The sequence below is a fragment of the Colossoma macropomum genome, unplaced genomic scaffold (assembly GCF_904425465.1).
Source record: "Colossoma macropomum unplaced genomic scaffold, Colossoma_macropomum, whole genome shotgun sequence".
NCBI lineage: Eukaryota > Metazoa > Chordata > Actinopteri > Characiformes > Serrasalmidae > Colossoma > Colossoma macropomum.
Window position 1 is genome coordinate 11224253 of NW_023494791.1, and position 18395 is coordinate 11242647.

The following is an 18395-nucleotide window of genomic DNA, read 5'->3' on the forward strand; positions in this document are numbered from 1 at the left end:
AACAACGGCTTTGCAAAAAATACTAATGATGTTATTAATAAGTGTTTTTTCCGAGCTATTCTGTTTTAATACTTGTGTTTATGTTTATGGACACAAACATTTTGATTATATTTATAAGTACAGAGTCAAAAGACATTATGTGTATAAACCTGAATCGGATATATGTACTGGAAGTACACTTAATAAAAACAACAGCGTCTGATACTTGTTACTCCTCTCTGTAGGCTTTCACAGAAGACAACTTGCTCATTGTAAGCTTGACCAGAATGATGTTATAAGTTATTGCCATCAGGGGGAGCCTATGTGACGTGAGCTGTTCTTGAACTGCAGCCTTTGATTTCAATTGCCTACTGCTTACATCAGCATAATTGCAAGTCTAGTGCCTTTTCCTGTTAAGGCATTTGGCAAATACTGCAAAAATTCTGCTCTGGCGCTATAAAGAGCAACTGAACATTCTTTGAGGACTGTAAAAGTACTGAAAACCTACATTGGTTTCTGAATATGTTTGTCCTAAAGATCTGAACTCTGAATAGATGATTTCATCTATTAATGTATTAATCCTCATGATTACAGAAAAGTGAGAAAACTACTTAAGCTACTTTATTTTTACTGTTTAGGATGAAAACTGGAGGAGAGTTAACATGCTCAAATAGCCAAGTCAAATCCACAGACACAATTCATTCTGAGCTATTTCAAGGCTGTGCTAAAGACTATTCTAAGTATTTGCGTGTTTTTACTATCACGTTCTTTAGAAATTCAGCTGCGTATTTGACCAAGGTCTGACATGCACAGACAGCTGCACCATCACACTGAGACACAAACACAGAAACACACATACAAACACACACACACACACAATGAATGGCACACACAGCCCAGAGGTGGTACAGTACCCATGGGCTCCTCGTCTGCTAGGCCATCTTCAGGTTCTGGTTGAGGCATCTCTGCATAAAAGTTCTCTTTATAAACAACATATGCATGCAGGGACACCAACACACGAACAGTCAAATGACAAGTACAGATGACAGACAATGAAAATAAAGCACAGTGAGACAAAAAAGAAATACTAGAAAACACACTGATTAAGGCTGGATATTAAGTTTGTGGCTAATTAAGTACAAAAGTGGTGAAAATATACACTGCCCATCAAAAGTTTGGGGACAAAAGATTCCTAAGTGGCATGACCGTACAAGTTTTGGCCCTGTTGTTGGGAGATAGCGATGCCATGGTCAGGAGTCCAAGAGAGCATGGTCAGCCCCACTCTCTCTGGGTGGGTAGGATGGCCCTCCCTCTACCCCCATAACTAGTGTGATGCTAGTAAAAGCAAGAGTCTGTTAATTTATTTAAGTTATGGTTAGCGCTCTTCTCCAAATGCGTTGAGCTGTCTTACGAAGTTACATTACTGACTTGGAAGAATCATATTAGGGATACACAATCAGTATTGGACCAATCTTGCGTCCCAGAGGTGGTTTAAACACCAGGAAGGTCTAAAAGATGATGAGTGGATGATGAGTGACAAGTCTCCGGTTTGCAGTTTCAACAAAGATCTAAATAGCTTTTTATTGAAATTATAGAAAGAAAATATTGCTTAATAATTTCAAGCTAGTGGTCCCCACACATTTGACGTGCAGCACACATTTATCCAATCATTATCTAAACATATTCAGTGATGCATTACAAGCACAGTGCAGACAGTAGAAAAGTGGTCATACTCTGTAAGGTAAGGAGTGCCGTGTGCTCACCTGTTGGAGGTCCAGAGACAGGAGGTGTGATTTTGGTCTTGGTGTCTGTGAGCTTAGAGACACTGTTGGCTCGCAGGCGTGGGTTCAGCTTACTGTCTGCCGGATTGGTGGCGCGCAGTCCCAGCCGCAGAGCCGTCTCAGCCGACACCCGTGATGCTGCGCTGCGGCTAACTGTGGCCTCTGAGTCGCTGCGTGCTGAGATGGAGCCCAGCCTGGTGCGTCTGGGTTGGGCCAGCATGTCGATGCGGGATGGGGCTTTTCTGCCTGACGGGGGCTTGGAGGTGGAGCTGGTGGTGGACACTTCAGAGGCCACTGACACCCTGTCAGCATCTGCAAGGTCAGTGTCTGACGTGTCCCCAAGCCGAGCACGCCGCAGCAGGGAGGCTCTGGTGGGCCGGGGCTGAGGAAGCCCTGCCTGCTGTTGACAAAACAGATAAATAGAGTTTTCATCAAAATTGTCAACTGTACTATACACCACAGCTCAAAAGGAATCACTGTTTAAAAGTGTGAAATCAATGTTACCATTAATACGGAATCCAATTTGGTTGTAGATAAGATTATAAAATGATTCTAATGTGTGAGTCCTGTGCAACATTACAGGCTTTAAACGATTAGTAGGGCGATTTTGAAATTCTGTTTCCGCAACAAAAGACGGAGCTGTAGAAGATTCTAAAATGTCTAAGGAAGCTTTAGTAGAGATGTAACAGTACAACATATCATACTGTATCCTTGTATTGTAACCTGCGTGTTAGCTCGTGGCTAATGTGTTAGCTTATAGCTAACATATTAGCTTGTGTCCAGACTGTTAGACCTGGACACGTTAAAAACTACACTTTTATCATTTTGCTCTAATAAACTGAAAAAGGAAACTTTGTAAGCCAGAATTTTCAAACACTTTTTAATTTTGCTGTTTAAAAAACTACTGAACTGAAACACCACTGCACTGTATTAAGTTGATTAATTGGTAAATCTACTGTACTGTAGCGCGGAGCATAAAATGATTAAAAAGTTATAATAAAATGAATCATCATATTTCAGAAGTGGAGATCAAATCTCAAGGTAACCGGACAAAAAAGTGTATGCAAATAGATTACATTACATTTATTTATCATTTAAAAACTTCTTGCTCACAGAATATAACATAGCTAAAATTGTTCACATGGCAAGTGTTTTTAAACTTTTCAATGGTACTGTGAGCCCAGCTGGTGCGCATCAGTCGTATGCAGAAGTTTGAACACCCCTGCTCAAATAACGTTTTGTCGGTTTATTCAGTGAAAATCAATATGTTAAAATTCAGCAAATAAACAGTAATTGTGCATTAACCTCTTATTGACCAGGGTATATTTTGGTTCGTCCATCTGAATTTGCATGACCAAATCATAAGGCAAATTATTCAGTAACTGCATGAAATAAATGTAAAATTTTATTTATTTATTTTTTTTGTAAAAGTTCCCCTCAGATTAACAGAACATGTGTTTAATGATCACACACATTGCTATATGCTTACAATTTACTGCTGAAAGCCAAAAATCTTAGACGCTCTTTGTATTTTTTTATAAAAATAATTTTTGCAGAGCAGATCACTGAAGAGACGCCATCTCTCCATCTGTTTATTGCCCAGATTTGTGGAAAAATGGGTCGACTTTCAGTAGTTCAGCTTTTTTTCTGTTATAAGGGTTTTAAATTACATTACCCATCTATTTGACTGGAAAGAAGACAGTTACAGCTCTCATACGACACCCACCTTTTGAATGAAGCTTATGAGATATGAAAGTTATGAAAAATATGACGAAGTACGTTTTGGAGCCACTGGTGGTTCCAAGGAGTTGAAAAGGTTAAAATGTGCAGAGGATGTGTTCACTTATTTTCACTTAGAAAACCGACAAAATGTAGTTTGACCAGGGGTGCCTACATTTTCACAGATAACTGCATTCTTTAGGCAATATAGGTCACTGAAATCATCTGAATGTCTTCAGTGTGTTTGATGTTCCTTGCCCAATTTGTTTCTGCAAACTGCTCTTCTGTTGTCCTCTGAGCAACTGTGAAAAACCTCCGTACCCTCCATCAGTGCATGCAGAGTAAAAAATAAGGCACCAGGTTTTGGTTATTATTATTGTCTGTAATTCAATATAGGCCTGATAATAGTAACTACTTTCCCCAATAATCAGTGAATAACATTGTCACAACGACACTACGGCACTCTTGAACAGGTAACTGCGCATTACAGAACTTAACTATCTTTCCTTATTCTTAAGAGAATAAAAGAAGCAAAACTATAAGGACTTATAAAAACAGATCAACAGTTCAAAATGGGAGCACCTGTTTTCCTACAGCAGGTGTGCTGGGCTGGGCCATCCTACTGGTCTTGCTTTTGGCAGCTTTGGAGGAGTCCAGCTTGGACTGCAGCAGGTCGTCGGTGGAGGTGAAGGTACCGCGGCCGTGGGAGCGGCTGGAATAGGTCTCCTGGTCGGAGGAGAGCACGTCGGAGATGGGCAATGAAGATGTCTGCTCGTCGTCTGTCAGGTCTAGCGAGGGCTGACGGCCCCGTGAGATCGTCTGGGTGGTGCGACGGGTGTCTGGACGGCCGTCTGGAACCTTGGTCTTGGCCTTCCTCTCTAGGCGCTCTCGTGCGCTCGCAGCACTCTTCCCAGCAGAGCTCAGGTTGCTCTTCTCTTTGTGCAGGCTGCTGAGAGAGCGGCGCTTCTGCACACCCTTCCGCTCAGCCTCACTGACCGCGCTGGCCGTGTCCACGTCTGACTCTGGGGAAATGGAGCGTCCTTGAGATTGGCTAGGGGGCACTGTGGAATCCAGCTTCTTCTCATCACGGAGCTTGGCCTCCAGAAAGGCCATGACAGCCTCTGTGTCCTTCAGCAGGGTAGCTGTGTCCATGCTGCCGGCCGAGTCGCTGCGCTCTCGGCCCCCTACCTGCCGGTTAATGCGCGGAATGAGTTCAATGGGAACGTTTCCGCTTGGCTTCTCAATGGTGAAACTGCCCTGCCGCACCAGGGGCTTCCCACTCCTTTCCCCATCGCTCCCTTTGCTCTTGTCCTCAGTGCGCCTCCTGCGTCCCTCCTCGCCTTGCTTCTCTGCAGGACGTGTGGGAGGCTTGGAAGAGGATGTTTGCATCCCACCTGTCCCACCCTGCTGGGAGGTCTTTCCGCTCACAGTGTCCTGTGTGGAGGGGGCACATTCGCCGTCCCCTTTGTGTTCACTGTGGCGCTCTTTCTCCTGGGGCTCCGTGTCCTGCTTCTCGCCAATCTCAGAGCGCAGCCCAAGGGCGGAGGTGGCCTTGCCTGGCTTGCTCTTCTCCTCAGTGGGGAGCTGAGGCAGTGTCCTCCTCTTCCGTTCACACTGGCTGGAGGTGGCAGAGCCGGTGCTCTTTATGGATGCCAGTGGGTCCAAAGCATCAGCGTCTAAAAGACAAATGTTTCGTTTGTTTAGAAGACTGAAGTAATAAACATACAGGATGATCATGCAACAAACAAAGTCATCCGGAAATCAACTGTACTTTGTTATACGACACCTAGTAAGTTTATATTTATATGTATTTTATTCCATACTTATTTAATAGTGAGAGAAACATGAGCATAGAAACTTACAAATAACTGATGCCAGTTATCTTCATTTGTAACATTATGCTAATTTGCAATGGTATAGAATGTTAAAGCAAAAATACAATAAAAAATGGCAACATGACTCGAAATATTTTTGCATCCGCTGACTTTGGCATTAACATCATAAATGTTCTTGCAGTTTCATTAATAATATTGCATTATTATAGACCAGAGGTGCCTAATTCTGGTCCTGGATGTCCAGTGCAGCACAATTCAGTTTAGATTTTTCAGGTTTTAACACACCTCTTCAACATGATCACTGATTCTTGAAGCTGAGAGTTACTACTTTGTTATGTTTGTCAAATGTTTACATATTTACTACATATTTCATTACATAGTAATTATTGAAATGTAGTATCGATACATTACTACATATTTAATTACATAGTGAGGTACAGAATATTGTATAATGTATATTCAATTTTCATTCTTTATCTACAAATTTAAGTTTGCACTTCCAACTTTTTCGATGTCAAGAAATAATAAAAACGTGGTAAAAACAGGACTGATTTCCGCAAAACAAGACTGTACGTATCAATTGAAGGTTTAGAATTTGCATTTCTGACAGAATTTTTCCATCACTAAATCATTAAGGATGCACCTTATACTTGTGTTACATGATGTTCTTTAAGAAGTACTTCAGAAGTTCATAATGTACAATAACAGCAGCAGAAAGAACAGACACAAGGCAAATACCTCGCTCTTGATGGATGAAGGCTGTGGGTTCTGCCCCAGAACCCTCAGGATCAGTTCTAGTGTGATTAGCAGCTAAACTGGCCCACTGGGAAACCCATCGCGGGCTGCCGACGGCAACAGACTCGTCCACAAGGCCCTGCAAATGAAGTACATTTGTTAGGCTCAATACTAATCAATACATCCTAAAACTGATTCACACAGTGTGATGACAAAGACCGCCATCAAAGCTGATGACTAACGCACCACATAATTGACTCCAGCTTATGTTTGAGTAATATGATGAAACACTCAGTGGATTGGAGCTGGAACAATTAATCAATAAAACTCCACTACATCATTTATAAGAAACAGGTTTATTGTTGATGTGTTGTTTATTAAAAAAAAAACATATAATGTTAATGTGTGCATTAATTCCTACAGATTTCAATATATTCTATACAGACAGGGGCAACATGGCTTCTGCTGTTTTCCTGTATCATAGAAAGAAACTGTTTGTGGCACAGACAAGTTTAAATGATGACAGTGCAATGGGAGGTAAACTCAAGAAAACAAGACACACAAGACCCACAAAATTGGCAACAGATAAACACAAACGTTTGTTAGAATCGAGAAAACAGGAAAGATGATAAGTTAGACGAGAAAAATAAAAATAGACACTAAATGATAAATGCAGAAGTAATATGAAGTAAATTTTCATTTATTTTATTAACTTCTTAAAGGCTTTAGTAAATAAACAAAAGCTTTCTTGTATTTAGTTATACCTTTGATTTAGCGGCACAAAAGCAATTTAATATTTGACGGTGAATTTTCAAATTCAGCTTTCTTGTGCCATTATTTGCTTTTATTTCTCACTGAAAAAGAAACATAATTATTAAATGAACTGAAAATAACAGCCAATAAATTAAGCAATTGTAGAAATAATCGTTAGTTCCAGGCTTACGCTGGATTAGTTAAAGAAAACTTGCTTAAAAAATGCTCTAACTTAATTTCTCCTTTCTTCTTTTCTAAGAAAAGCCCATAAAAATCTGTTTTCTCAAATTGTGTGCAAACTCTAGTTTTTGGCAGACTTTGTTTATCACAAGCCCCAGTGTTTATTGTGCTTAAACACAAATCTACAGATCTACATGCAGTGCAGCATGACGACTGCATGGTTCCATTAATCTTGGCTGTGTGTGTGTGTGCCTTGAGGGGAGAGGGCACTACTCCTCCTTCTCGCCCTTAACTGGGTCAGTCAGCGAGTGGCCTACTCTCTGTGTAACAAGGAAGTGGTCAAATAAGGGAATGCCTGACACAGATTAAGGGCTCCTGGAGTATGCCTTTAAAAATAGCCATTCTCATGCAATAGAAGACTCCACTATTCATCTCTGAATCGGAGGGCGCTTTCAAACAGCCTTGTTCTCCTCCGATACAAATATTACCACTACACAGCACAGCATGTAGTTCTTGTCAGCTACTCATTTCACAATTACTGTTCAAAAATACAGTCTGTCATTTAGTCCCTTGCATTAGCTTGGACTAAAATTTCTATCCCACTCAAAGTCCCCTCAATAGTTATGGCACTTAAAAAAACATATCAATGATAATTGAGCTTATTGTTCATAGTCGCACAATAAACAATAAAGCCCCCAGACTTGCCATTACCTCAGCTGTAGTGCTGCTGGTCTTCTTACTCTCTTTAGCTTTCCCAACACCTTGCTGTTGCTTGGGACGAGCAGTTTCCTGAGAGTTCTCCACCCCAAACACCTACACAGTGCAGGACACAAGACCATGAGGACAAAGAGCAGAGAGCCATGAGACACCTGAGTGGCAAATAGAGCTTCAAAGCCAAAAGACTGCTGAGCACATGTGCAGAAATCTTGGCTCCATGGCAACAGTGCAAGAAAATGGGGCCCAACACAACCGAGGCATGAAGAGTGTTAATTAGTGAGACTGCTTAATACACACACCTCTGAAAACTCTAAAGCCTGAAAAAACTAGGCTCTTGCCTGGATTAATGACGGTTGGCATATGCAAGCTGATCCATTCATTTATCTCTGTACCCAGTTTCCTATTCGTTCATTCATTTCTAAATTCATTCAGTTTAATTTGTATTTATTTGTGTGAGGGCTGCTCGTTAAACAGCTTTGTAATTAAAAGTACACCTGTAAAGATGCCAGTAAACAATAGCACACAGATGTTACATTAAACACAAAGCTTTACAGCTCCCTAAGGGTAAACTAAACAGCGGAAGAACTGCATGGTTAGTCACTGAAGACCATTACAAACCCATTAGATATAGATTCACAGCGAGGGGCACTCCAAAAGCTCACCATTCAGACAGATCTTCAGGCAAAACACACCACTTCAGAAAGATCATGTCACGAAAATCACGACAAATTGCCTTTTCTGTTGATCTGTCCTGTCATGTATTGTAATTCTGAGAATAAATCATTGCCAATTAAGCCCTGTTGAAAGCTTACTTCCAGGCACTGCTATTTCAATGTGTCAAGTGTGACAAGGGCTGCAATATGGGAAGATTAAAGATCACTACATTCTTAAAAGTTCCAAACTTAGAGCATATCTACAGTAGCTTGGGTCTCAGTGACTGTCAGCTCTCATCACATGATCTGATCTATGAAGTACAGTTCACATATGGACATGATAATGAGCGCACATACATACGTACACCATTCATTAATTCTTATTTAGGGCAGAATACATGAAACAACACAGAAAAAATGCTGAGGTGTGACGTTCTTTAGATCTTAGATTTTTATGTTAAAGTTTTAAATATTTGGTTTCCCCTTTACACATCTTTAAGTCTAACTTTAAAAGAAGAAGTGATCAAAAAAAAGAACAAAAGCTACCGTTCCATATTTCCTCTCTGCAGCCTCTAGGGCTCAATGTGCCCAGGAACTCAACCCTTTGAGGTGTTAATATTCATATGATTCGGTTACATTTTATTACAGGAATAAAGAGAAAGTATACAGATTAACAAAGAGATTTTATGTGTTAAGAGGACTGTAAAATATGTCGAGTATGATCATAAATGTGAGCAAATGCATTATATTATACTATATGCTATTACACTTCGCTATTATAATACACAAGTGCCTTAACATGAGCACGTTGCCATGGACAACAGTAAAAATATATTTCTCTGATAAACACACATGTTGGCGCATTGTTCACCTGTAAAAAGATGACAAGTCTTCATCAGCATCCAGGGTTGTACCAGTCTGTAATTTTAGCTCTTTAGCTTTTCTTAAAGGGCAGCCTTTGTTACTCATCAAAAAAAACTACTGATCTCTCTCGGCTATTTTTGAAGAACACATGTTTTCAAATGTGCTGTCTTTGCAACAGTTGTGCAACACAAGTGCTTTCACCTTAAGAGTTAAGCCTACAGCCCTACATCAATGTCACCCGAAGTTCGTTTTCCTTCCCCACAGTTAACCAATTATCCAATCATTAACCCTTAGAAACACTTGAATATCAAAATACACAGAACACAAACCTCATTTTCAATCACACCAAACAAAGACTGACAATTCAGCATCTCTAAAGTTATATAGATTAAATAGTTACGTGTCACGCCTCCCTCCGGCATGGCTGGAACTACAGCCGACACTGCCACCTCAAACTACAATTCCCAGAACCCCTTTACTGCCTTACATGACTCGGGACTCCAACCGATCAACCTATCAGCGCTCAGCCTCACCGGACTTCGGATCACACTCACACCTGTTCCTAATTTCATGTATTTGTTAGTGTAGCTTCTTTGTGAAAGAAGCATACCGAGCATTCCTACTTCGTCTGTTTATCCACTTCTGCGTATGGCCTGTTTTTCCATCCTGACCTTGATTTTTGTCTTGCCCTTTTGTCTTGTTGTGGATCTCTAGTTTTTGACTTCTTGCTCTGGTTTATCGACTGTGATTTAGGATCATCCCTTTCTTATTAAAGATCTTAAATCAAGCCACGTCTGCGAGCGCCTGGTTCCGTCTGCCATCATTACATTATGCGATACTTTACGAAAAAAAAAGCAAAGTGCTCTTCTTTACTCAAATATAGTTGATCAGCCAAGACATGTTTGGTGTCAGAGGTTTTGTTCTTTGGCCTTGCAAAGTAGCTCTACAAGGCTAAGGTAGCTAACTGGCGATGGAAGCATATATCCCACCAATCAGCATCCTTCAAAGCTTTACAGCACACCGAATCATCATGCACTCACCTCAAACTAAGTCGTAAAGCAATCTCAAACAGACTCACTTGTGTGGTTTCTTTGTTATTTAAAACATGGAGAAAGGTGTCTAGCTAAAAACAGCAGCGGCAGCCTGAATTCTGTCTGTACTTCATTCTATTTTAATTGGCTGTTGATTTAAACTGATTTAAAAGCCTTTGACGTACCTTATCGATCATGCGGCGGGCTTCCTCTTCCTCAGGGTTGCGGTTTTCCAGCTCAATGGTGTAGGTGCCTTTGTCGCTCTGGTCGTCGTCCTGCTTCTGCGGCTCGTCTCCCGGGCTGGGCTGCCCTGTGCTGAGGGAGCTGCGCACCAATCCGGGGTCCTCTGACCTCTGCTTCTGCAGTAGCCGCGCTGCTGTGGGGGCCACCGCTGCCAGCGCTGAAGTCACGGTCCTGCTACCATCCGCGGACATGACCTTAGGGCGGGAAGGTGGAGCCGGGCAGAGTCCCTCCCCCGCCACACCCCCAATAAGCGGCGCAGTCTGTGAGAAGGAGTATGAGCGGCGTTTGCGTGGGTTATCCTCGTCAAAGAACTCGATCATGAAGGCGGTGCGGCTGGAGGCGGGCGCACCCTCGGCCCCGTTGGCTTTAGCTCGGGCCAGTCCGGCCGCCTTCAGGCGCTCTTCCAGGGCTGCGTGGCGTCTACTCCCAAAGCGCAGACCCAGGCCGTTCTCCGAGTCACTCTGGGTGCCGTCCTCATGTTTGCTGCCTGTGAAGAGAGACGATAATTAAGAAAATGGATTTCTTACCCTTAGAAGTTGAAGTTATTACCTCTTTAGAAAGTTTATAATCTGCACATTACCTTGTTTTTATACACACACACACACACACGCACACACATACATATATATATATATATATATATATATATATATATATATATATATATATATATATATATGTATATATATATATATGTATATATATAATATGTGTTACATATTATAACTATGGATTTTGTTTTGGATTCAGTTCTGTTTGGTGGAAAAGAAAAACATCCTTTACATACACCTGCCAAGTGTTTATCATTTCATGATCATAAAACAAGCCAAAAAATGTTGGAAGAGCAGTCGTGAACCTGTCAATACACATGGTAACGTTATTAATTATGTTGCTATGTAATGCATGATGTAAATATACACTTATTTTAAAATACTACAGCAAAACAATGATAATAACTCTCAACTTCTATATGTTAATCTGGCATACAGTACTGCATTATCATACACAAGGCTTGCCCAACTTGAATCCTGGAAGGCTGGAGACCAGCACGATTTGAGGATTTCCCTGCTCAAACACACCTAGGAAACCTGTCCTGTTAGTGCACGTCCAGCAGGAGAAGAGCGCTCCAGATGCCAACAAGCGCCAGGCCTCCGAGACGCACCTGAGCACAGCTAGTACGAAATCCCCCATAAGAGCCTCATTGTGCAGAGGGCGAGAAGAGAGAGACTGGCGTCTCGGGTTGCAGGGGGGCTGCACACCAATGACTTAGTACAAACCGAAGCTAGCCTTACAGCTAGAGGGGAAGAAAAGCAAAAGAAAAAGAGGAGGAGGAGGAGGAGCTGGGGGAGGAGGGGTGCCTATTCTTCAGCTTCGGCAGCTCAGGAAATAGCATGCAGCCAGAGCTGACAGCCCAGCTCTAGGAGGCAGGGAGAGCCACCCCACACTAGACACTAGCCTCGCATGCATCAGCCTACAGACAATGGAGCTCTTCTGTGGGACACACAGCATGCTCTTTGAGCCATCAGAGCTGGTCTCATCAGCCCTATGAGTCATCTACTCCAACTAGTGTAATCACACATAAACAAACAAACTTCAGAACACCCACTAATGCGCATAAAACAAGAATGTACCTGCTTCATCGTGGCACATGAAATATGGAGTTGATATACTATTCGCCGATAAATTGAATTGAATTACAATTCATATGGCTGATAATCACAATTGTTAACTTGCTGCTCCGTTTTGGCTTGTGTATATAGTGATGCATGTATAACGGACAGCATAGAGGATAATACCGCAGATTTGGACGTTTGGTTACCTGTCCTGGCAGAACGGCACACTAAGGATCTGCTGTACTAAGTCAGGGGTTCCCAACCTTTTCCAACTGATGTTGTTTGGCAGCTACCAAACCAGCTGCGTAAAGTCGCAAAGCTGATTTCTGGCTCAAATCAACAGGTTTTGACACATACTCATATAGTTTCCGAGGGACAGCATAAACAGTTTGGCTAGTTTAACAAGACCTCTGAGCAAACAGCACAGAGTGGTGGCTGCTTGTTTTCAGGCTCTGTGAAGCCTAGCGCTATGCATTGGCTGCATCACTTATAAATGGCAAAGCCTTGGGATCCATCCTTTTGAAAGGCCCTGATTTTAACCATTTAAATACATTTCGTATGATCAAAAAGTGTAACGTTTTACATTGACTCAAAATATAAACAGAACTAGCTAGCATTTTTTGCTAGACCAATCAATGTGCTCAAGATTTAGAAATCTAAAATTAGGTTTGGTTAACAGCCTATATTGTAATGAAGTTTTGCAGCTAAAAAAGTCTGCCTAGCACTACCACCATTGTCCATTAGGGGGCTGTGGCCCAGAGGTTGAAAACCACTACACAAAGACATCTGCAGCAGTTTCAGGTGCAGAACAAATGCCCACGTTATACTGTCACACAAGCCTAAATGTGCAGTTTCTAGGGTGTATGCATGGTGAAATGCATGTGCCTCTCTTCCTCGTGCATATGCAAAAATGCATTGCATTTTTAGGGAGGGCTGCACAGAACATGGAGACAGGGAGATATAACATGGCTGATTACATATTCTGCTCAACTTCCGAAACAACTCACAATGGCCAGTTTTGCACTGATTTTTCTCCACTTTCTCAAACCAGGCATAAATTTGCATTAAGGTTTCGAAAAGCGCTGTTTAAACTCTCCGAACAGATGCGTATGTAAGAATATGCGGTGCAAAACACACTGTGACGCGGCCGTAACGTATGCATGCAGTTCATGTTATCATTTCACAAACTTGGAGTGGTCTGAGTAAAATAACACCCATGTGGAATACCTTTGTGGAAAAAGAACTTTAGTCTCAGGCTTGTTGACGGCTCTGCTATTTTACTGTTAGGCTACATTCAGTTTGCGAGAAAATCAGTCCTAGTAACTTGAATGCTGAATTCAGGGGGATTGTGGGCACAAATTGTGGCCACATCAAGGCACATTTCCAGCTGTGACGGTACACTCTATCTTAGGGCTAAATGCAAGAATTACATGAGCAAATTTAATCATTGATTCATCTTTTTATCTCTCATAGTCTCAGAGCACTTCATATGTGGATTAAACTCTGAATAAGTTTTAAACACAAGAATGATCTGTTATTAACATAAGTATCGGCTATAACTAAGTGATAATCTTCGGGTTCTCTCAATCAGCCCAAAAATTCTGCATTCCACACACAGCTTTACGATTCAACAATCCCAGCTCACTCACCTGAGATCATCGATATTAACACTGGTCTCGAGCGCCCTTCTGCAGTCCTCTTAGCTCTCAGCTCTGCTCATCCCACACTACTGTTTAAACACATGCAGGTGTCCAAGCAATCAAAACCATAGCCTGAATCCTCAGTCTTTTCGGCAAGTTGAAAAACTTAAACCAGAGCATTTTGTATAACAAAACACATCCAAAATCCACCACGAGGAACACTGAGCCACGCCTTGTGCTGAATTTACTGCAGAGACCAACAGCTCTCATCAATCACCCGCCCCCCCCCTCCTCACACAGCTCGTGTATCTCTGCTCACATCAGCGCTCCACTGGCCCCAGAAGCACACGGTCATCATAAATTAGCACCCCTTTAATTAGAAAAGCGAAGTGAAATGAGAAGGTTTTCCTGTCACAAAGCATCGGGATGCGGTGGTTGAGTAAAACAAGAGATATTAAAATATCAAAATATACAATCCTACCGGAGAGAGGCATCCCAAGAGATCCACTGATCAGAAAGACGTGATATGTGCTCCTCTACATTCTAAAACACGAAGGGTCGAGCACTGACAATGCACTGATGTACTTCAGCTACAGGGGGAAGAGTATAATATGACTGCCTTTGGTGAGAAAACTGGAGGAAGCAGAATGTTAACCCAAGCTTCAGCGCTATGCTCTGTCTGTGGGTGTTTTGAGAGGAGGATTAAAAAAGTGTTAGGTAGCAGCTAATCCCTTTAAAACGGGAGGCACAGCTGAAAATCTGACATTTCACAGTTGCACACTTTCTCCTGGTGAGCTGCACGCTTAGCATATGTGTCTGATGGAGACTTCTGCTGTGATAATGACAGCGCCAGCAATTAGAGAACGCTCAAGCAGTTGTGTTTCGAATCAGCACATCTAGTTCTTCTTGCAAAAATGTACGATTTAAGAAAGACTGACCTACTTTGAATTAGACTGAATTAGACTGAGTGCCTGACGTCAATAAAACAGTGCCTTTTGTTCTTTTGACTGCATGTTGACTGAGGTCTACAAAATGCAATATAGCTACCAGTAGACACAACATATCAAATCTGTGTAAGAGTCGTGTGGATCTGACAAAAGAGCTTCACCCCTGGAGGTCTGTCTTTTTGGGTTTGTTTTGAAGGCTGCTAAAATAAGCACTATCAACAATGCCTCCTTCATAAGTTCCTCTCGTCTGCTGGTGACATTTCTCACCTTTGTTGAAAGTGTAACAAGAGCAAATGAACACAATCCAAGCATGTATTCGCAACAACTCGGCTACACTTCAGCAGTGCGATTCATGGCCTGCATGTCTGCACATGAACTTCATCACATCTCAAGGGGTCTGACAATAATGGGTCAGTGCTCAGACGCAGAGATTTGGTCAGAGACTTGATTTGGTCATTGTTCGTATAATAGCCAAAGCAGCAGTTACACTTAGAGGTCCAACAATCATGAATTTTTACGGTCGATTCTGATTTCCATTTCGTAACAGCCAAAGTCGTATTCGAAAGTCTGGGCACCCCTGGTCGAATTACCTGTTTGGTTCATTTCTTTTGGTTCAAGCATAGTGTAGTAGTATAATAATTCCTCTACAGAGAACATGTTTAAATACATATTAATTTGCTGAATGTAACATACTGGAAAAAAATTAAACATAAAATGGTTTATAATTTTTTATGTTATCTAAAAATTTGTATATTTTTATATGTTAAACACAATAAATAAATAGAAATTTTGATTTTTTTATTTAATTTTTTAATTTGATTTTTAATTATTCTAATTTGTAACTTTTAAATCTAGTGCTTTAATCATGTCTTAATCATGTTTTTCATTTCTATTCTCCTTTAATTCTATTTTTTAAACGACTCTATTTTCTCATGTGTAAAGTACTTTGAATGACAGCAGTATGAAAGGTGTTATATACACCGATCAGGCATTGTTTCTACACTCATTGTCCATTTTATCAGATCCACTTACTCTATAGGTGCACTTTGTAGTTCTACAGTTACAGACTGTAGTCCATCTGTTTCTCTGCATACTTTGTTAGCCCCCTTTTACCCTGTTCTTCAGTGGTCAGGACCCCCATGGACCCTCACAGAGCAGGTACTATTTGGGTGGTGGATCATTCTCAGCACTGCAGTAACACTGATGTGGTGGTGGTGTGTTAGTGTGGGTTGCGCTGGTCTGAGTGGATCAGACACAGCAGTGCTGCTGGAGTTGTTATATACCTCAATATAAACTTGCCTTTGGAGTAGAAACTGCTTAAGACAATACACTCCAGAAGGTTGCCGGTTTGATCCCCTGAGCTGGCACCCTTGAGCAAGGCACCTAACCCCCACCTGGGCATTGTGGATAGGGCTGCCCACTGCTCTGGGCAAGTGTGCTCACTGCCCCCTAGTGTGTGTGTGTGCTCACTAGTGTGTATGTGGTGTTCACTTCACTAACTAGCAAAACGGCAGCAAAAAAATCTCGAGCATGGTGCTTTTATATCTTGAGAGACAAAATAAAGCAAATAAAGATGGTAGTTAGGATTCAACTCAAGTCTGATTTGAAACTGCAGGCTACACTTCGGGCAACGCTGATCTAGAAATAACAATGTACCACCTCACCTTTCAACCTCTTGAGGTGGACAGGCACGTCACTCTTAATGCTCTTGCTGTCCTCTTCTGTGGACTCACGTCTCACCAGAGGAGGGTCATTCTGGGCAAGCCAGTCGGCCACCTTGCTCTCTGAGGCCATGATGGCAGCCTGCAGGGTGCTGAGCTCTTTGCCTCCTGGCTGAGACTTCTTGGGTCTTGGACGGGACACGTGATCCTTAATGGTTACTTTCCCTGGAGAGGTGTTGTCAAACTCAATGGTGAATGAGGTGTTGGCCTGCGCAGTAGCACTGCCTGTGGCAGACTTTGTGGCTGCATTGCCCTCAGTGTCCTTGGTTGGGATCTCGTGGATGCTGTTCTCTGTCATTTGCCCGTCTTTACTGGGGATCTCAAAGTAGCTAGGCTCCGAGCCTAAAGGGCCCAGGCCGTTCTCCTTGGATTTCTCCGGCCGCTTGGCCTCCTTGCTGTCTGTGGGGTCACAGAAAAAAGGGTACTGAAAATTAGCATCTCAGCAGTCAGAGGTCATGACCTCATGCAGAAGAATCAACACAGCAGGCTTTCAGCATCTGACTGTTCCATCTGTGGGAGATACTTCACAATAAATGGAGCAGTCCTCTAAGTGTGCAGTCATAACTTGATTTGTTGGATCTGACATGAATTAGCTGGACGGCTAATGACAGCCAGTTAGGACACACCGTTATTAATGATTATGTAACTCAATTTGCTGATAACAGATGCCTAAGGAGTCGAAGACCCATTGTTATTGCCTAGTGGCAAATTGTGCAAATGTGGTAAGACACGCTTTCCACCCATTCACCATCCAGACAGACCAAATGGCTCTTTACACTCTATGCAAAAAGTCACATACTATGTTATACTTTAACCTCTTATTGACCAGGGTATATTTTGGTTTGTCCATCTGAATTTACATGACCAAATCTTGAGGCAAATTATTCAGTAACTGCATGAAATAACTGTAAGTTTTTATTTTATTTATTTGTTAATTTTTTTGTAAAAGTTCCCCTCAGATTAACAGAACATGTGTTTATGATCACACATATTGCTATATGCTTACAATTTACTGCTGAAAGCCAAAAATCTTAGACGCTTTTTGTGTTATTTTATAAAAATAATTTTTACAGAGCAGATCACTGAAGAGACGCCATCTGTTTATAGTTTATAGCCCAGATTTGTGGAAAAATGGGTCGACTTTCAGTAGACAAAAAAAAAATTGTGAGTTCAGCTTCTTTTATTATAAGGGTTTAAAATTACATCACCCATCTATTTGACTGGAAAGAAGACAGTTACAGCTCTCATATGACACCCACCTTTTTAATGTAGCTTATGAAATATGAAAGTTATGAAAATATGACGAAGTACGTTTTGGAACCAACAGTGGTTCCAAGGAGTTGAAAAGGTTAAAATAATTATTAGTAGGGATGCGTTAATATTAGGATTAAAAGATTTGTTTTGTTTTTTTTTAATTGAAATCACAATGTGAAAGAGTGCAATTTTCAAATCACAAGAATTATGAATTATAGCCTATATTATTAACACCATTGTCTTAAAAAGTTATGAGTACAGAAATTTAAGCCAATAACGTGGACTAATCAGGAGCAACCAAACACCTATGCTCTGTGCTCAACGCAACCAAAGCTAACAGGTGGTTTGGTGTTTTTCAGCATTCAAGCATTAACTAGAAAAACTGGACAGTAGATAGTCTGGTCAAAAAAACACAGGCCTAAAAAAAATCACAATTTAAACTGCAGTCGCAGTCAGAAAAATCACAACCATATGTTTTCTCAAATGGCTCAGCCCTAACTGATATGGGGATCCAGATGTCTGAATTGTATCATGTACACAACCGTCAACGCCAAAGTCACCATACTAATATACAAACATTTTCAAAATGTAAAGTTATAACTACCAGTATTAGCATTATGGAGACACATGACACTTATTTCTGCAGGGTTACAAAAAGTAAAATGAATTAAATGCAGACATTTTAGGACTCAAAACAAAAGGGGTTCTGTATAACACTGAAAAGGGCTCT

The 18395-nt window shown here is 41.4% G+C and overlaps 1 protein-coding gene across 1 annotated transcript in view; it reads right to left on the bottom strand.

Moving 5' to 3' along the window:
* cep170aa (centrosomal protein 170Aa) overlaps positions 1 to 18395 on the bottom strand; it is a 74285-nt gene that overhangs the window by 11243 nt on the left and 44647 nt on the right. The window contains exons 8-13 of the mRNA XM_036573842.1: positions 16355 to 16810; positions 10433 to 10977; positions 7694 to 7795; positions 6053 to 6188; positions 4062 to 5155; positions 1743 to 2160 (exon numbers count right to left, since the gene is read on the bottom strand). Coding sequence (XP_036429735.1) covers positions 1743 to 2160; positions 4062 to 5155; positions 6053 to 6188; positions 7694 to 7795; positions 10433 to 10977; positions 16355 to 16810 — 2751 coding nt within the window. The remainder of the gene's footprint in view (positions 1 to 1742; positions 2161 to 4061; positions 5156 to 6052; positions 6189 to 7693; positions 7796 to 10432; positions 10978 to 16354; positions 16811 to 18395) is intronic.